The 16,583-nt window shown below is 45.9% G+C and overlaps 1 protein-coding gene and 1 long non-coding RNA gene across 2 annotated transcripts in view; both read left to right on the plus strand.

Annotated features, from left to right (window-relative positions):
- The window catches only part of LOC115161444 (ras-associated and pleckstrin homology domains-containing protein 1), a gene marked incomplete in the record, with an annotated part of 120,381 nt that overhangs the window by 91,261 nt on the left and 12,537 nt on the right, over positions 1 to 16,583 (plus strand). Inside the window, 1 exon segment of the mRNA XM_029712436.1 lies at positions 2,788 to 2,898. Within this exon segment, the coding sequence (XP_029568296.1) occupies positions 2,788 to 2,898 (111 nt within the window).
- LOC115161445 (uncharacterized) lies at positions 11,588 to 14,805 on the plus strand. Its single transcript, XR_003869259.1, has 2 exons — positions 11,588 to 14,264; positions 14,331 to 14,805. It is a non-coding gene; the product is annotated as an uncharacterized LOC115161445 (long non-coding RNA).

Raw genomic sequence — 16,583 nt, forward strand, 5'->3', positions numbered from 1 at the left:
CGAACTTGCGACATTTTGGACAGGCCTAAAAAAAAACATTTTAGAACCATTTTCACAAAAAGAGCTCCGTTTTTTTTTTTTCATTTTCGTGACACAAAAACAGTGACCCCGGTCATGCCGAACTAGCGACATTCTGGACTGGCCTAAAAAAAAAAAAACATTTTAAAACCATTTTCACAAAATTTTGCAGATTTCTATTTTTGTCACCAAAAACGATGACTCCGATCATGCCGAACTAGCGACATTTTGGACAGGCCTAAAAAAATTTATTTTAGAACCATTTTCACAAAAAAAGCTCAGATTTTTTTTTTCATTTTTTGACACAAAAACAGTGACCCCGGTCATGCCGAACTATCGACATTCTGGAGAGGCCTAAAAAAAACATAAAACCATTTTCACAAAAAATTGCAGATATTTTTTTTTCATTTTCGTGACACAAAAACAGTGACCCCGGTCATGCCGAACTAGCGACGATCTGGACAGGCCTAAAAAAAAATTTTAAAACCATTTTCACAAAAAATTGCAGATATTTTTTTTTCATTTTCGTGACACAAAAACAGTGACCCCGGTCATGCCGAAATAGCGACATTCTGGACAGGCCTAAAAAAAACATTGTAAAACCATTTTCACAAAAAATTGCAGATTTCTATTTTTGTCACCAAAAACGATGACTCCGATCATTCCGAACTAGCGACATTTTGGACAGGCCTAAAAAAAATATTTTAGAACCATTTTCACAAAAAAAGCTCCGTTTTTTTTTTTCATTTTCGTGACTCAAAAACAGTGACCCCGGTCATGCCGAAATAGCGACATTCTGGACAGGCCTAAAAAAAACATTGTAAAACCATTTTCCCCAAAAATTGCAGATTTCTATTTTGTCCCTAAAAACGATGACTCCGATCATGCCGAAAAAGCGACATTCTGGACAGGCCTAAAAAAAAAATTTAAAACCATTTTCACAAAAAATTGCAGATTTTTTTTTTTTCATTTTCGTGACACAAAAACAGTGACCCCGGTCATGCCGAACTAGCGACATTCTGGACAGGCCTAAAAAACATTTTAAAACAGTAGTAGTAGTAGTAGTAGCAGTAGTGGTAGTAGTAGTAGTGTAGGTTGTAGCAGTAGTAGTAGTAGTAGCAGTAGTAGTAGTAGTGTAGGTTGTAGTAGTAGTAGTAGCAGCAGTAGTTGTGGTAGTAGTAGCAGTAGCGGTAGTAGCAGTAGTAGTGTAGTAGTAGTAGTAGTGTAGGTAGTAGCAGTATTAGTAGCAGCAGTGGTAGCAGCAGTAGTTGTGGTGGTAGTAGTAGTTGTAGCAGTAGTAGTAGCAACAGCAGTAGTTGTGGTAGTAGTAGTAGTAGTAGCAGCAGTAGTAGTAGTAGTGTAGGTAGTAGCAGTATTAGTAGCAGTATTAGTAGCAGCAGTGGTAGCAGCAGTAGTAGTAGTAGCGGTAGTAGCAGTAGTAGTAGTAGTAGTGTAGGTAGTAGCAGTATTAGTAGCAGCAGTGGTAGCAGCAGTAGTTGTGGTAGTAGTAGTAGTAGTAGTAGTAGTAGTGTAGGTTGTAGTAGTAGCAGCAGCAGCAGTAGTTGTGGTAGTAGTGTAGGTAGTAGCAGTATTAGTAGCAGCAGTGGTAGCAGCAGTAGTTGTAGTAGTAGTAGCGGTAGTAGCAGCAGTAGTAGTAGCAGTAGTAGCAGTAGTAGCAGCAATAGTAGTAGTAGTAGTAGTGTAGTTAGTAGCAGTATTAGTAGCAGCAGTGGTAGCAGCAGTAGTTGTAGTGGTAGTAGTAGTAGTAGTAGTGGTAGTAGCAGCAGTAGTAGCAGTAGTAGCAGCAGCAGTAGTAGTAGTAGTAGAAGCAGCAGTAGCAGTAGTAGTAGCAGTATTAGTAGTAGTAGCAGTATTAGTAGTAGTAGCAGTATTAGTAGTAGTAGTAGTAGTAGTAGCAGTATTAGTAGTAGTGGTAGTAGCAGTTTTAGTAGTAGTAGTAGTGGTAGTAGTAGTATTAGTAGTAGTAGTAGTAGCAGTAATAGCAGTAGTAGCAGTAGCAGTAGTAGTAGGAGTAGTAGCAGTATTAGTAGTAGTAGTAGTAGCAGTATTAGTAGTCGTAGCAGTCGTAGTAGTAGCAGTGGTAGCAGTAGTAGTAGCAGTGGTAGTAGTAGTAGCAGTGGTAGTAGTTGTAGTAGCAGTAGTAGTGGTAGTGGTAGTAGTAGTAGTAGTGGTAGTGTTAGTAGCAGTAGTAGTAGTAGCGGTAGTAATAGCAGTAGTTGCAGTGGTAGTAGTAGTAGCAGGTAATTGACCGTTAATTAACGTAAACATGTTTAGCATCTACAGGCCTCCACACATAGTTCCTAAAGGCCTGGTACTCAGGGCTCTACTGTCCCTCCATCAGATCCTAAAGGCCTGGTACTCAGGGCTCTACTGTCCCTCCATCAGGTCCTAAAGGCCTGGTACTCAGGGCTCTACTGTCCCTCCATCAGGTCCTAATGGCCTGGTACTCAGGGCTCTACTGTCCCTCCATCAGGTCCTAATGGCCTGGTACTCAGGGCTCTACTGTCCCTCCATCAGGTCCAGTGTGGCAGTATGGTCACCACAACAACCCTAGTGACACTCAGTGGATGGTGCAGTAAAGTGAAACACATGACAGTTAACTCTAAATCCTTAATTTTTTCCCTCCTGTCCTCTCCTCCTCTCCTCTCCTCTCTCCTCCTCTCCTTCTCTCTCCTCTCCTCTCCTCTCCTCTCCTCTCCTCTCCTCTCCTCTCCTCTCCTCTCCTCTCCTCTCCTCTCTGGCTGGCAGGCTTCCAGAGATCTGGTGTGTTTCCTGCAGCTGGATCACGTTAATGTGTACTACGGACAGGACTACCGCAGCAAGTACAAGGCCCCCACGGACTACTGCCTGGCCCTCAAGGTGAGATCAACTTCCACATAACCCTAACCCCACAGAGTACTGGCCCTAACCCTAACCCCACAGAGTACTGATCCCTAACCCCACAGAGTACTGGCCCTAACCCCACAAAGTACAAGGCCCCTACGGACTACTGCCTGGCCCTCAAGGTGAGAACAACTTCCACCTAACCCTAACCCCACAGAGTACTGGCCCTAACCCTAACCCCACAGAGTACTGATCCCTAACCCCACAGAGTACTGACCCTAACCCCACTGAGTACTGACCCTAACCCCACAGAGTACTGACCCTAACCCCACAGAGTACTGGCCCTAACCCTAACCCCACAGAGTACTGACCCTAACCCCACAGAGTACTGACCCTAACCCTAACCCCACAGAGTACTGACCCTAACCCTAACCCCACAGAGTACTGACCCTAACCCTAACCCCACAGAGTACTGACCCTAACCCTAACCCCACAGAGTACTGACCCTAACCCTAACCCCACAGAGTACTGACCCTAACCCTAACCCCACAGAGTACTGACCCTAACCCTAACCCCACAGAGTACTGACCCTAACCCTAACCCCACAGAGTACTGACCCTAACCCTAACCCCACAGAGTACTGACCCTGACCCTAACCCCACAGAGTACTGACCCTAACCCTAACCCCACAGATCACTAACCCTAACCCCACAGAGTACTGGCCCTAACCCTAACCCCACAGAGTAATGACCCTAACCCCACAGAGTAATAACCCTAACCCCACAGAGTACTGACCCTAACCCCACAGAGTACTGACCCTAACCCCACAGAGTACTGACCCTAACCCCACAGAGTACTGACCCTAACCCCACAGAGTACTGGCCCTAACCCCACAGAGTACTGGCCCTAACCCCACAGAGTACTCACCCTAACCCCACAGAGTACTGACCCTAACCCCACAGAGTACTGACCCTAACCCCACAGAGTACTGACCCTAACCCCACAGAGTACTGACCCTAACCCTAACCCCACAGAGTACTGACCCTAACCCCACAGAGTACTGACCCTAACCCCACAGATCACTAACCCTAACCCCACAGAGTACTGGCCCTAACCCCACAGAGTACTGGCCCTAACCCCACAGAGTACTGGCCCTAACCCCACAGAGTACTGGCCCTAACCCCACAGAGTACTGGCCCTAACCCCACAGAGTACTGACCCTAACCCCACAGAGTACTGACCCTAACCCCACAGAGTACTGACCCTAACCCCACACAGAGTACTGACCCTAACCCCACAGAGTACTGACCCTAACCCCACAGAGTACTGACCCTAACCCCACAGAGTACTGACCCTAACCCCACAGAGTACTGGCCCTAACCCTAACCCCACAGAGTACTGATCCCTAACCCCACAGAGTACTGGCCCTAACCCCACAAAGTACAAGGCCCCTACGGACTACTGCCTGGCCCTCAAGGTGAGAACAACTTCCACCTAACCCTAACCCCACAGAGTACTGGCCCTAACCCTAACCCCACAGAGTACTGATCCCTAACCCCACAGAGTACTGACCCTAACCCCACTGAGTACTGACCCTAACCCCACAGAGTACTGACCCTAACCCCACAGAGTACTGGCCCTAACCCTAACCCCACAGAGTACTGACCCTAACCCCACAGAGTACTGACCCTAACCCTAACCCCACAGAGTACTGACCCTAACCCTAACCCCACAGAGTACTGACCCTAACCCTAACCCCACAGAGTACTGACCCTAACCCTAACCCCACAGAGTACTGACCCTAACCCACAGGACCCTAACCTACCCACAGAGTACTGACCCTAACCCTAACCCCACAGAGTACTGACCCTGACCCTAACCCCACAGAGTACTGACCCTAACCCTAACCCCACAGATCACTAACCCTAACCCCACAGAGTACTGGCCCTAACCCTAACCCCACAGAGTAATGACCCTAACCCCACAGAGTACTGACCCTAACCCCACAGAGTACTGACCCTAACCCCACAGAGTACTGACCCTAACCCCACAGAGTACTGACCCTAACCCCACAGAGTACTGACCCTAACCCCACAGAGTACTGGCCCTAACCCCACAGAGTACTGGCCCTAACCCCACAGAGTACTCACCCTAACCCCACAGAGTACTGACCCTAACCCCACAGAGTACTGACCCTAACCCCACAGAGTACTGACCCTAACCCCACAGAGTACTGACCCTAACCCTAACCCCACAGAGTACTGACCCTAACCCCACAGAGTACTGACCCTAACCCCACAGATCACTAACCCTAACCCCACAGAGTACTGGCCCTAACCCCACAGAGTACTGGCCCTAACCCCACAGAGTACTGGCCCTAACCCCACAGAGTACTGGCCCTAACCCCACAGAGTACTGGCCCTAACCCCACAGAGTACTGACCCTAACCCCACAGAGTACTGACCCTAACCCCACAGAGTACTGACCCTAACCCCACAGAGTACTGACCCTAACCCCACACAGAGTACTGACCCTAACCCCACAGAGTACTGACCCTAACCCCACAGAGTACTGACCCTAACCCCACAGAGTACTGACCCTAACCCCACAGAGTACTGACCCTAACCCCACAGAGTACTGGCCCTAACCCCACAGAGTACTGGCCCTAACCCCACAGAGTACTGGCCCTAACCCCACAGAGTACTGACCCTAACCCCACAGAGTACTGACCCTAACCCCACAGAGTACTGGCCCTAACCCCACAGAGTACTGACCCTAACCCTAACCCCACAGAGTAATGACCCTAACCCCACAGAGTACTGACCCTAACCCCACAGAGTACTGACCCTAACCCCACAGAGTACTGACCCTAACCCCACAGAGTACTGGCCCTAACCCCACAGAGTACTGACCCTAACCCTAACCCCACAGAGTACTGTCCCTAACCCTAACCTCACAGAGTACTGACCCTAACCCCACAGAGTACTGACCCTAACCCCACAGAGTACTGGCCCTAACCCCACAGAGTACTGGCCCTAACCCCACAGAGTACTGGCCCTAACCCTAACCCCACAGAGTACTGACCCTAACCCCACAGAGTACTGACCCTAACCCACAGAGTACTGACCCTAACCCCACAGGGTACTGGCCCTAACCCTAACCCCACAGAGTACTGGCCCTAACCCTAACCCCACAGAGTAATGACCCTAACCCCACAGAGTAATGACCCTAACCCCACAGAGTACTGGCCCTAACCCTAACCCCACAGAGTACTGGTCCTAACCCCACAGAGTACTGGCCCTAACCCCACAGAGTACTGACCCTAACCCCACAGATCACTAACCCTAACCCCACAGAGTACTGACCCTAACCCCACAGAGTACTGACCCTAACCCCACAGAGTACTGACCCTAACCCTAACCCCACAGAGTAATGACCCTAACCCCACAGAGTACTGACCCTAACCCTAACCCCACAGAGTAATGACCCTAACCCCACAGAGTACTGGCCCTAACCCCACAGAGTACTGACCCTAACCCCACATAGTAATGACCCTAACCCCACAGAGTACTGGCCCTAACCCCACAGAGTACTGACCCTAACCCCACAGAGTACTGACCCTAACCCCACAGAGTAATGACCCTAACCCCACAGAGTACTGACCCTAACCCCACATAGTAATGACCCTAACCCCACAGAGTACTGACCCTAACCCCACATAGTAATGACCCTAACCCTAACCCCACAGAGTACTGACCCTAACCCCACAGAGTACTGACCCTAACCCCACAGAGTACTGACCCTAACCCCACAGAGTACTGACCCTAACCCCACATAGTAATGACCCTAACCCTGGTCCTCAAGGTGAGAGCAAAGACCTCCACACCATTACCATCTGACCTCCGTTGCCATTACTAACACCTGAACACTACATGATCCCAAATGTCACCGTATTCCCAATATCAGGGCTCTAACAAGATGGTGCCGAAGAACATAGCTGACGTTTTACATTCTACCAACGAATTGTGCTATTTTGTGCGTTTTTGTGTAACTTATTTTTGAACTTATTTTGTACATAATGTTGCCGCTACCGTCTCTTATGAATGAAAATAACTTCTGGACATCAGAACAGCGGTTATTCACCGCGGACTGGAAGAAACCTTTTCCTTTTAACGAGTCTGACGAGAAGGAGAAGGATATCCTGCTTTCACTGGAACAGGCCCAGATCCACACATATCCTGCTTTCACTGGAACAGGCCCAGATCCACACATATCCTGCTTTCACTGGAACAGGCCCAGATCCACACATATCCTGCTTTCACTGGAACAGGCCCAGATCCACACATATCCTGCTTTCACTGGAACAGGCCCAGATCCACACATATCCTGCTTTCACTGGAACAGGCCCAGATACACACCTTTTGCATGAAGAAAATACGCCAGAAAAGGGTACGCAGAGCGGGGATCCTTCTGAGAATCCGGAGGCGAGCGAGTAAACTCCCAATGCCATCCGTTCTTTTTGCTAATGTGCAATCATTGGAAAATAAAATTGATGTCCTACGATTAAGATTATCCTACCAACGGGACATTAAAAACTGTAACATCTTATGTTTCACCAAGACGTGGCTGAATGAAGATACGGACAATATAGAGCTAGCGGGATTTTCCGTTCACCGGCAGAACAGAGACGCTACGTCTGGTAAGACGAGGGGTGGGGGTGTGTGTCTATTTGTCGATAACAGCTGGTGCGCAATGTCTAATATTAAAGAAGTCTCGAGGTATTGCTCGCCTGAGGTAGAGTACCTCATGATAAGATGTAGACCACACTATCTACCAAGAGAGTTCTCATCTATATTATTCGTAGCCGTCTATTAACCACCACAGACCGAAGCTGACACTAAGACCGCTCTCAACCAACTCTATAAGGCCGTAAGCAAAGAAGAAAATTCTCACCCAGAAGCGGCGCTCCTAGTGGCCGTGGACTTTAATGCAGGCAAACTTAAATCAGTTTTACCACATTTTTTTACCAGCATGTCACATGTGCAACCAGAGGGGGAAAAAAAATCCTAGACCAGCTTGACTCCACACACAGAGACGCATACAAAGCTCTCTGCATCGAGCTAAAGGCTGCACCTTCTCAGATACTTCACTTCCTGAAAGGGAGGAAAATGGATTTCTTAGTTTCCTTTTGTGCCTCGTTTTTCAAAACTTCACAGTCCCAGATTTAAAAAAAAAACAGACTAGGAGCTTTTAAAGAGGGGAGAGGTGGAAGGAGACGGGGGCTTCCGTTTGCCTAGTTGTTTTGGGAACACTGATTCCCTGTAGTGATGGTGTTTGGGACAGAGTGGGGGAAAGGAGAATGCAGTCAAGGGTCATTCTTTATGTTGACAGTACTCTTTCAAATAATAGAAGCTGACTCCAAAGCCATGTCAATTATGAACAAAATATTTCCCTTCCGTTTCCTCAGGAAAGTAACCTAGTAAACAGAGAAGTTGTTCTATTCTGGTTTGATGGTATTGTTTCCATGTTATCCCTGATGGGAGTAACTGGGTAGAGCAGAGGGATTGAGGATGTTGGATCTAGTGATGATTTTAGCATTAAAAAAACAAGTGGGATGCATGCCAGCAAAGCCAACACCACAACACTAAACAATACATTAATTGCACTATAACGGTGACAAACGGTGCCCACAAACTGTTAGGGCCTACATAAAGCTGTCCCAACAGCAGAGTCCCAACAACTTACCACTGCTACACCTGGCTATCAGCAGAGCCTTGTCTGGAAGCGAAACAGTTCATTCAGCCTCATTTGCTGCCTTTTAAAAAAAGCATAGCTGATATGGCTGACTTGCTTAAACAAATGTGCTTCCTACTGACAATTTGATGTACAAAGTATGGCATAAGGGAAGGATGAGCGGAAACAGGCAGTCCGTAATTTCAATTAAAACATTCATGAGCGAGCTAAAACTGACGTAGTCAATGTAACTATTTGTTCAGCACTTTTGAAATGTACAGCGACAGAATTGAGAACATGGGCCGTTCTTACAGTATTCTCCCTGTACACCAAGTCAGAACCGTAGGTTACTGCCTTTAAAAGCAACATATTAATAGGGTGAGGTACATGGGTTACTAACATCTTACTACACAACATCCACCTAGTATTACTTTCTTAGCTACAGTTTACATATCTCCCTGTCATATTACATAATTTATGCAGCAGCAAACAAGACATTTTTGTACTCACCTTGTTGTGCTGTTCTCACTTGAACAGGAAGGTGGCACGGCGGTCTTTCGTGGGGCAAATTTTGTCATCAAACTCTGCATTCTCTGGATTTATAGTGCTTTCAAAAGCAACTGGAGGCAGGATTTACAATTCAAATCATATTTTATTGGTCACATACATGTGATTAGCAAGTGGGTCTATGGTGGCAGGTAAGGTGGAGGTGATGTGATCCTTGACTAGTCTCTCAAAAGCACTTCACGATGACAGAAGTGAGTGCTACGGGGCGATAGTCATTAAGTTGAGTTACCTTTGCTTTCTTGGGTACAGAAACAATGGTGGCCATTTTGAAGCATGTGGGGACAGTAGACTGGGTTAGGGAGAGATGGAATATGCCTGTAAACACACCAGCATGCTCTGAGGATGCGGCTAGGGATGCCGTCTGGACCAGCAGCCTTGTGAGGGTTAACACACGTAACTGTCCTACTCACGTCACGGAGAAAGAGAGCCCACAGTCCTTGGCAGCGGGCCACATCAGTGGCACTGTGTTATCCTGAAAACGGTGAAGAAGTTGTTTAGTTTGTCTGGGAAGCAAGACGTCAGTGTCCGCGACGTGACTGGTTTTCCCTTTGTAGTTCGTGATTGTCTGCAGACCCTGCCACATACGTCTCGTGTCTGAGCCATTGAATTACGACTCCACTTTGTCTCTATACTGGCGTTTAGCTTGTTTGATTGCCTTACGGAGTGAATAACTACACTGTTTGTATTCGGCCATATTCCCAGTCACGTTTCCATGGTTAAATGCGGTGGTTCGCACTTTCAGTTTTGAGCGAATTCCGCCATCTGTCTGCGGTTTCTGGTTAGGGTAGGTTTTAATCGTCACAGTGGGTACAACATCTCCTAAACACTTCCTTTATAAACTCCCTCACCGAATCAGCGTATACGTGGATATTATTCACTGAGGCTACCCCGGGAACTCATCCAGTCTGCGTGATCAAAACAATCTTGAAGCGTCGATTCCGATTGGTCAGACTCTAGCGTTGAATAGTCCTTAGCACGGGTACTTCCTGTTTGAGTTTCTGCCTATAGGAAGGGAGGAGCAAAATGTAGACGTGGTCAGATTTGCTTAAAGGCTGGCGAGGGAGAGCCTTGTATGCATCGCGGAAGTTAGAGTAGCAGGGATCCAGTGTTTTTCCAGTGCTACAGTCAATGTGCTGGTAGAATTTAGGGAGCCTTGTTCTCCAATGGTCGATGAGCACTGGTACGTTTTATCTATAATTTCTCTTCATTATTTATCTTAATATTGACAAGGATTAAAAATGATTTGCCAGTAGATTGTCGACTTGGTTCATGATGATTGTGAAAGTTTGATGTTGACATGATCAGTCCAATCAAAGCTGCTGTAGATATAACGTGATTTGACATCATTTTATCTGTGGCCAATGACCTTGAGCCTTCTTGGATGGGCACTTCTAATGTAAATCTATGGCAGCACCCGATGGGCTCTCCTCTTACACTTGGCAGTGTGACGTAAAGTCCCCATGACTGACAGAACACAGCCAATCACGGCGCATAGCTCTGTATTTTCCGCTGGCTCGCCCCACCACCACAGAAAGCACTGAGCTAGGCTGAAAACACCAGCATTTTGGAGCTGCTTTACTCAAGAAAACAAAATAGAGACCATGTTTGTATGAGGCTTTATTAACTAAATAAAAGTGTTTTTACATTGTTTGCAAACTGATATGTGACACGTTTTAATGCCAAAATAACATGCAAAACAGGCAGAGCCCCACCTGCCCTGAATGACAGATCATCAGCTGGTTGGATCTCTATCTAAAGTCTGCCTTTCAGAGGAGAGAAGTACAGCCTTATACAGCATCACACTGCCATCTAGTGGCACAGTGTATAAACCTACTGAGAAATCATCTCTGCATTGCCTCAACTCACATATCTGCGCTTTTAGTCCAATTCGTCTCAGTCAGGGCTGTAACTACTTATGAGGACACCAAGGGGTCCGAACCTAGGTCATCTTTTCTAATAAAAAATAAAATAAAAAAAGTATATATATATATACACCCACACACACTACCGTTCAAAAGTTTTAGAACACCAACTCATTCCAGGGTTCTTTATTTTTACTATTTTCTACATTGTAGAATAATAGTGAAGACATCACAATCACATCACAATCATTTAGTAGGCAAAAAGTGTTAAACAAATTAAAATATATTTTATATTTTAGGTTCTTCAAATAGCTAGCTTTGCACACTCTTGGCGTTCTCTCAACCAGCTTCACCTGGAATGCTTTTCCAACAGTCTTGAAGAAGTTCCCACATATGCTGAGCACTTGTTAGCTGCTTTTCCTTCACTCTGCGGTCCGACTCATCCAAAACCATCTCAATTTGTTTGAAGTCGGGGGATTGTGGAGGCCAGGTCATCTGATGCAGCACTCCATCAAATATATACACACTAGTGTATATATTTTGTACACAATAAAGAAAGCTCAGAACTCTTATATTCTTAATCTGACTGAGTTGTAATCGCGCCTGCCTCTTTGTGAATGAGTGGAATTATGAACAGTGGTTTGTTTGTTTCGTCTGTTACGTTTAGCCTTTTTTGACAGCACGTTCGCCACTCTCTCAAATGGCTAACTCCGCCCTGTTGCGGGACAGGCTAGCTGCCAGCAGAGACTTCTATCGCAGTAACGATGAAGCACTCTGGTTATTATTACTTAACCAGCTATGAGGTAAGAAGCTAACTTTAAATGGAGTCTACAATAACAGAAGCAAAAAAAAATAGGCTTCTAAGTTCTCATAATAACGTTGCTTTACAGAAAGTGGGCGACTGAGACAGACAGTGATGTGGTGAGGCTGAGGCAGGCTGCAATGCATACAGGGGGAAGCAGAGGAGATCGAGAGCGAGGAAGCAAGTAGAGAGAGATGTTATTACAGTAGTTTCCCAACTTGGGGTTGGGGCCCAATGTGGGGTCCCCTGAGAAAATCTGTACTAATCTTAACAAATAAGTTAGGAACTTAAAAAAAAATAAGCTGTGTTTCAATATGAGCATCTCACCAGGACCTATATCTTCCCTATAGACCTACATTAAAATACAAACAATACCGTTCTTAAAAATGTTATGTTTTTATTTATATTGGTTGTTCGTCTTATCTCAATCGCCTGCTGGAGTTAATAGTTTAACCATTACCCATCTTTTTTTTGTTTTACCTACTTCATCACTGATACATTGGCAGGTAGAACGTTGGGCCAGTAACCGAAACGTCGCTGGTTCAAATCCCCGAGCCGACTACGTTAAAAAAATCTGTCGGCGCTCTTAAGCAGGACATTTAAGTCGCTCTGGATAAGTGTCTGCAAAATGTTTGCCTGGGTCCCGCAAAATTAAGGCAGATAATAACGTTACAATAAGCGGGCGGTCAGTGCAGATGCGTTTTTTTTGTTGGCTGAAGGAATTATTGGATTTCCTCACCCAAATATGACCATATGGTCATAAAGCCCGATATGAATATGGTTTAGTTTGTTTACCAAAGTAATTCATTACTTTCTGAAAGTGATTCACCTCTAAAACTATTAAGTTAGCCAGATCAGCTAGCTAGTTCAAAAACTAGCTTGTCTACATGGAAACTTCTAGAACCAAAAGAAATGGAGCAATCATCAGATGGACCAATTAACAGCAAAAGATGGTTTGGTTTTGGGTCGTCCTCTTCAGAATGTAACTGTGGGGGGGAAATACAGCTATGGCTGATGAAAATGCGGTGAGCACGGACAACAATGCTCACATCTTGCACCCCTCCAATCCCCAGCTCAGGCCTTTACCTTATGACCAGGGCACTCCAGTCCCCAGCTCAGGCCTTTACCTTATGACCCCGGCACTCCAGTCCCCAGCTCAGGCCTTTACCTTATGACCAGGGCACTCCAGTCCCCAGCTCAGGCCTTTACCTTATGACCCCGGCACTCCAGTCCCCAGCTCAGGCCTTTACCTTATGACCAGGGCACTCCAGTCCCCAGCTCAGGCCTTTACCTTATGACCAGGGCACTCCAGTCCCCAGCTCAGGCCTTTACCTTATGACCAGGGCACTCCAGTCCCCAGCTCAGGCCTTTACCTTATGACCCCGGCACTCCAGTCCCCAGCTCAGGCCTTTACCTTATGACCAGGGCACTCCAGTCCCCAGCTCAGGCCTTTACCTTATGACCAGGGCACTCCAGTCCCCAGCTCAGGCCTTTACCTTATGACCCCGGCACTCCAGTCCCCAGCTCAGGCCTTTACCTTATGACCCCTGCACTCCAATCCCCAGCTCAGGCCTTTACCTTATGACCCCGGCACTCCAGTCCCCAGCTCAGGCCTTTACCTTATGACCAGGGCACTCCAGTCCCCAGCTCAGGCCTTTACCTTATGACCCCGGCACTCCAGTCCCCAGCTCAGGCCTTTACCTTATGACCCCAGGCACTCCAGTCCCCAGCTCAGGCCTTTACCTTATGACCCCGGCACTCCAGTCCCCAGCTCAGGCCTTTACCTTATGACCCAGGCACTCCAGTCAAGCCCCAGGGGGGAAAGATGAGAGGCCAAGAGGGTATGTCACTTCTTGAGATGCAAAATAATATTGTGATGCTTTTGACAGCAAAGATAGATGAAAGGGCAAATGGCTTGGAGGTCATGGTTAGGGAGAATACGATGAAAATTGAGGCCATTAAAAAATGTGTTGACTTTATCTATGGAGAAGTGAAAACCCTCAAAAGTAACATGAAGAAAGTGGAAGTTATCTGCCAGGAAAATGAAAAGAAGGTGGCTGAACTCGAGCAAAAGGTGACCGTGTTTTAGTTTCGGCAGGAAAAGCCTGTTAACAAAGAACATTCCTTGGGTTAAATGCTGGATGGGAGAAGAAAGTCTCTTTCTCCTGTAATGTACAACAGCGTGTGAACTGTCGACCATCCAGCAGCTCTGTGGGTGAGAGAGGGAGGCCTGGTTATCGTCATCCCCCGGCAGTCTGATCTGACTCGTTCTGATTCTCACAGGACAGTCATGACACCTATTTTCTTGTAATGCAAACGGTTTAATGGAGACTTTTACTTTTTACAAGAGACTCATGCTTGTTCTTCCAATCTAGTTTTTTGAAAAAATCAATGGGGTAACGATATCTGGTTATCATATGGCAACAACCACTCTGCAGGTGTAACAGTTTTAAGAGGTGCATTTAAAGGGGAGGTCATCAGTAGTAAGACTCACCACTCTGCAGGTGTAGCAGTTTTAAGAGGTGCATTTAAAGGGAAGGTCATCAGTAGTAAGACTCACCACTCTGCAGGTGTAGCAGTTTTAAGAGGTGCATTTAAAGGGAAGGTCATCAGTAATAAGACTCACCACTCTGCAGGTGTAACAGTTTTAATAAGAGGTGCATTTAAAGGGGAGGTCATCAGTAGTAAGACTCACCACTCTGGTCGTTGGTTAATTTTAACAGTGATATTCAAAAGTGAAATGTTTTTGTTAGGAAATATCTATTCAATCCAACAACAAACAAAACAAAATATATTATTTCAAGAATTTAAAGTAGAGATTAATAGAATTATAGGTGTATTTCAGGATATCAAGATTATTTTAGGTGGTTTATCTCTGGATATTGGGAAATGTGAATTATTTGCGTTGAAAAGATGGCTTAAACTCAGAATGTAATATCCCTGTAAAAGATGGGATTTAAACCAAAGATCAGAAAGAAAGGGCGAACTTAAATAACAGATTTAACTCCTGGTTATTAAGAGATCTTTCTTTATCTGGATGTGTGCTTTTGTCAAAATCTCAAGGTCTTTCCAGACTAGTTTATACCTCCCTTGCCTTGGACGTTCCTCTGTCAGTAACTAAAATGGTTGTTACTAAATTATTTTACTTCATATGGAGGAATAAACCTCATTATTTAAGAAAAGCGGTAATATGTAGCACCCAAAGTGAGGGAGAAATTGATTTAGACGTGCTGCCTGTTTCTATGACACAAACGCCTTACTTCTGACAAGACCCTTTCCTGTTTCAGCATGACAATGCTCCCGTGCACAAATCCAGGTCCATACAGAAATGGTTTGTTGAGATTGCTGTGGAAGAACTTGACTGGCCTGCACAGAGCCCTGACCTCAACCCCATCAAACACCTTTGGGATGAATTGGAACGCTGACTGCGAGTCAGGCCTAATCGCCCAACATCAGTGCCCGACCTAACTAATGCTCTTGTGGCTGAATGGAAGCAAGTCCCCCACAGCAATGTTCCAACATCTAGTGGAAAGCCTTCCCAGAAGACTGGAGGCTGTTATAGCAGCAAAGGGGGGACCAACTCCATATTAATGCCCATGATTTTGGAATGAGATGTTTGACGAGCAGGTGTCCACATACTTTTGGTCATGTAGTTTATCTACAACACATGTGTACGTGTGTCTATAGTACATATGTTATTGTGTTTGTGTGCCTATCATCTGTATCTTCCAGATACTGACTGTTAGCACTTGGTGGTCTATAGCAGCTTCCCACCAGAATGGGCTTTAGGTGAGGCAGATGAACCTGTAGCCATATTACTTCAACAGTAACATATTACTTCAACAGGATCATGAGATCTTTACAGGAATGTGGTTCTGAATATAAACAGCCACACCTCCACCATTGGCATTCCTGCTACTTTTTTATTACACCAGGTAAATTGACTGAGAACACATTCACAGCAACAACCTGGGGAATAGTTACAGGGGAGAGGGATGAATGAGCCAATTGGAAGCTGGGGATGATTAGGTGACCCTGATGGTATGAGGGACAGCTTGGGAATTTAACCAGGACACCGGGGTTAATACCCCTACTCTTATGATAAGTACCATGGGATATTTAATGACCTCAGAGAGTCAGGACACCTGTTTAACATCCCTACACAGGGAAATGTCCCCAATCACTGCCCTGGGATATATATTTTTTTAGACCAGAGGAAAGAGTGCCTCCTACTGGCCCTCCAACACCACTTCCAGCAGCATCTGGTCCCCCATCCAGGGACTGACCAGGACCAACCCTGTTTAGCTTCAGAGCCAAGCCAGCAGTGGTATGCACGGTGGTAATGCTGCTGGCTTGTAGACGACTGTCTGTAATTTGTCTCCACATATTTCATGATGTTCCAAATCTGTGCATTTTTATTGAGTAAGCGTTAGAATAAGCCGCCTCAACATTTGCAGCCGTCGGTGATAATATCTCTCTCTAGGAGCTGATCCGTCGTCAGTGTTGTGAAATAACATTCTAATGTTAACTAAATATTTGAATGGAGCTCTGATCCAAGAGCAGAGCTCCTTCTTCTTTCGGTCCGATCTGCATCGCACTTAGCGACCGCTCCCTCTGAGTGTTGTTTTGGGAAACTCATGTTACATATTTCGGCCGTTGTAGGAAAGATGCTTCGTTAAAAAAAAAAAAATTAAAAACTTGTAAGCCTAAGTTCCATTGCTATCGAGAAACCGTGCCCAAATCTCAAGTTAAACCAG

The sequence above is a fragment of the Salmo trutta genome, chromosome 24, assembly GCF_901001165.1.
Source record: "Salmo trutta chromosome 24, fSalTru1.1, whole genome shotgun sequence".
In the NCBI taxonomy this organism is placed as follows: domain Eukaryota; kingdom Metazoa; phylum Chordata; class Actinopteri; order Salmoniformes; family Salmonidae; genus Salmo; species Salmo trutta.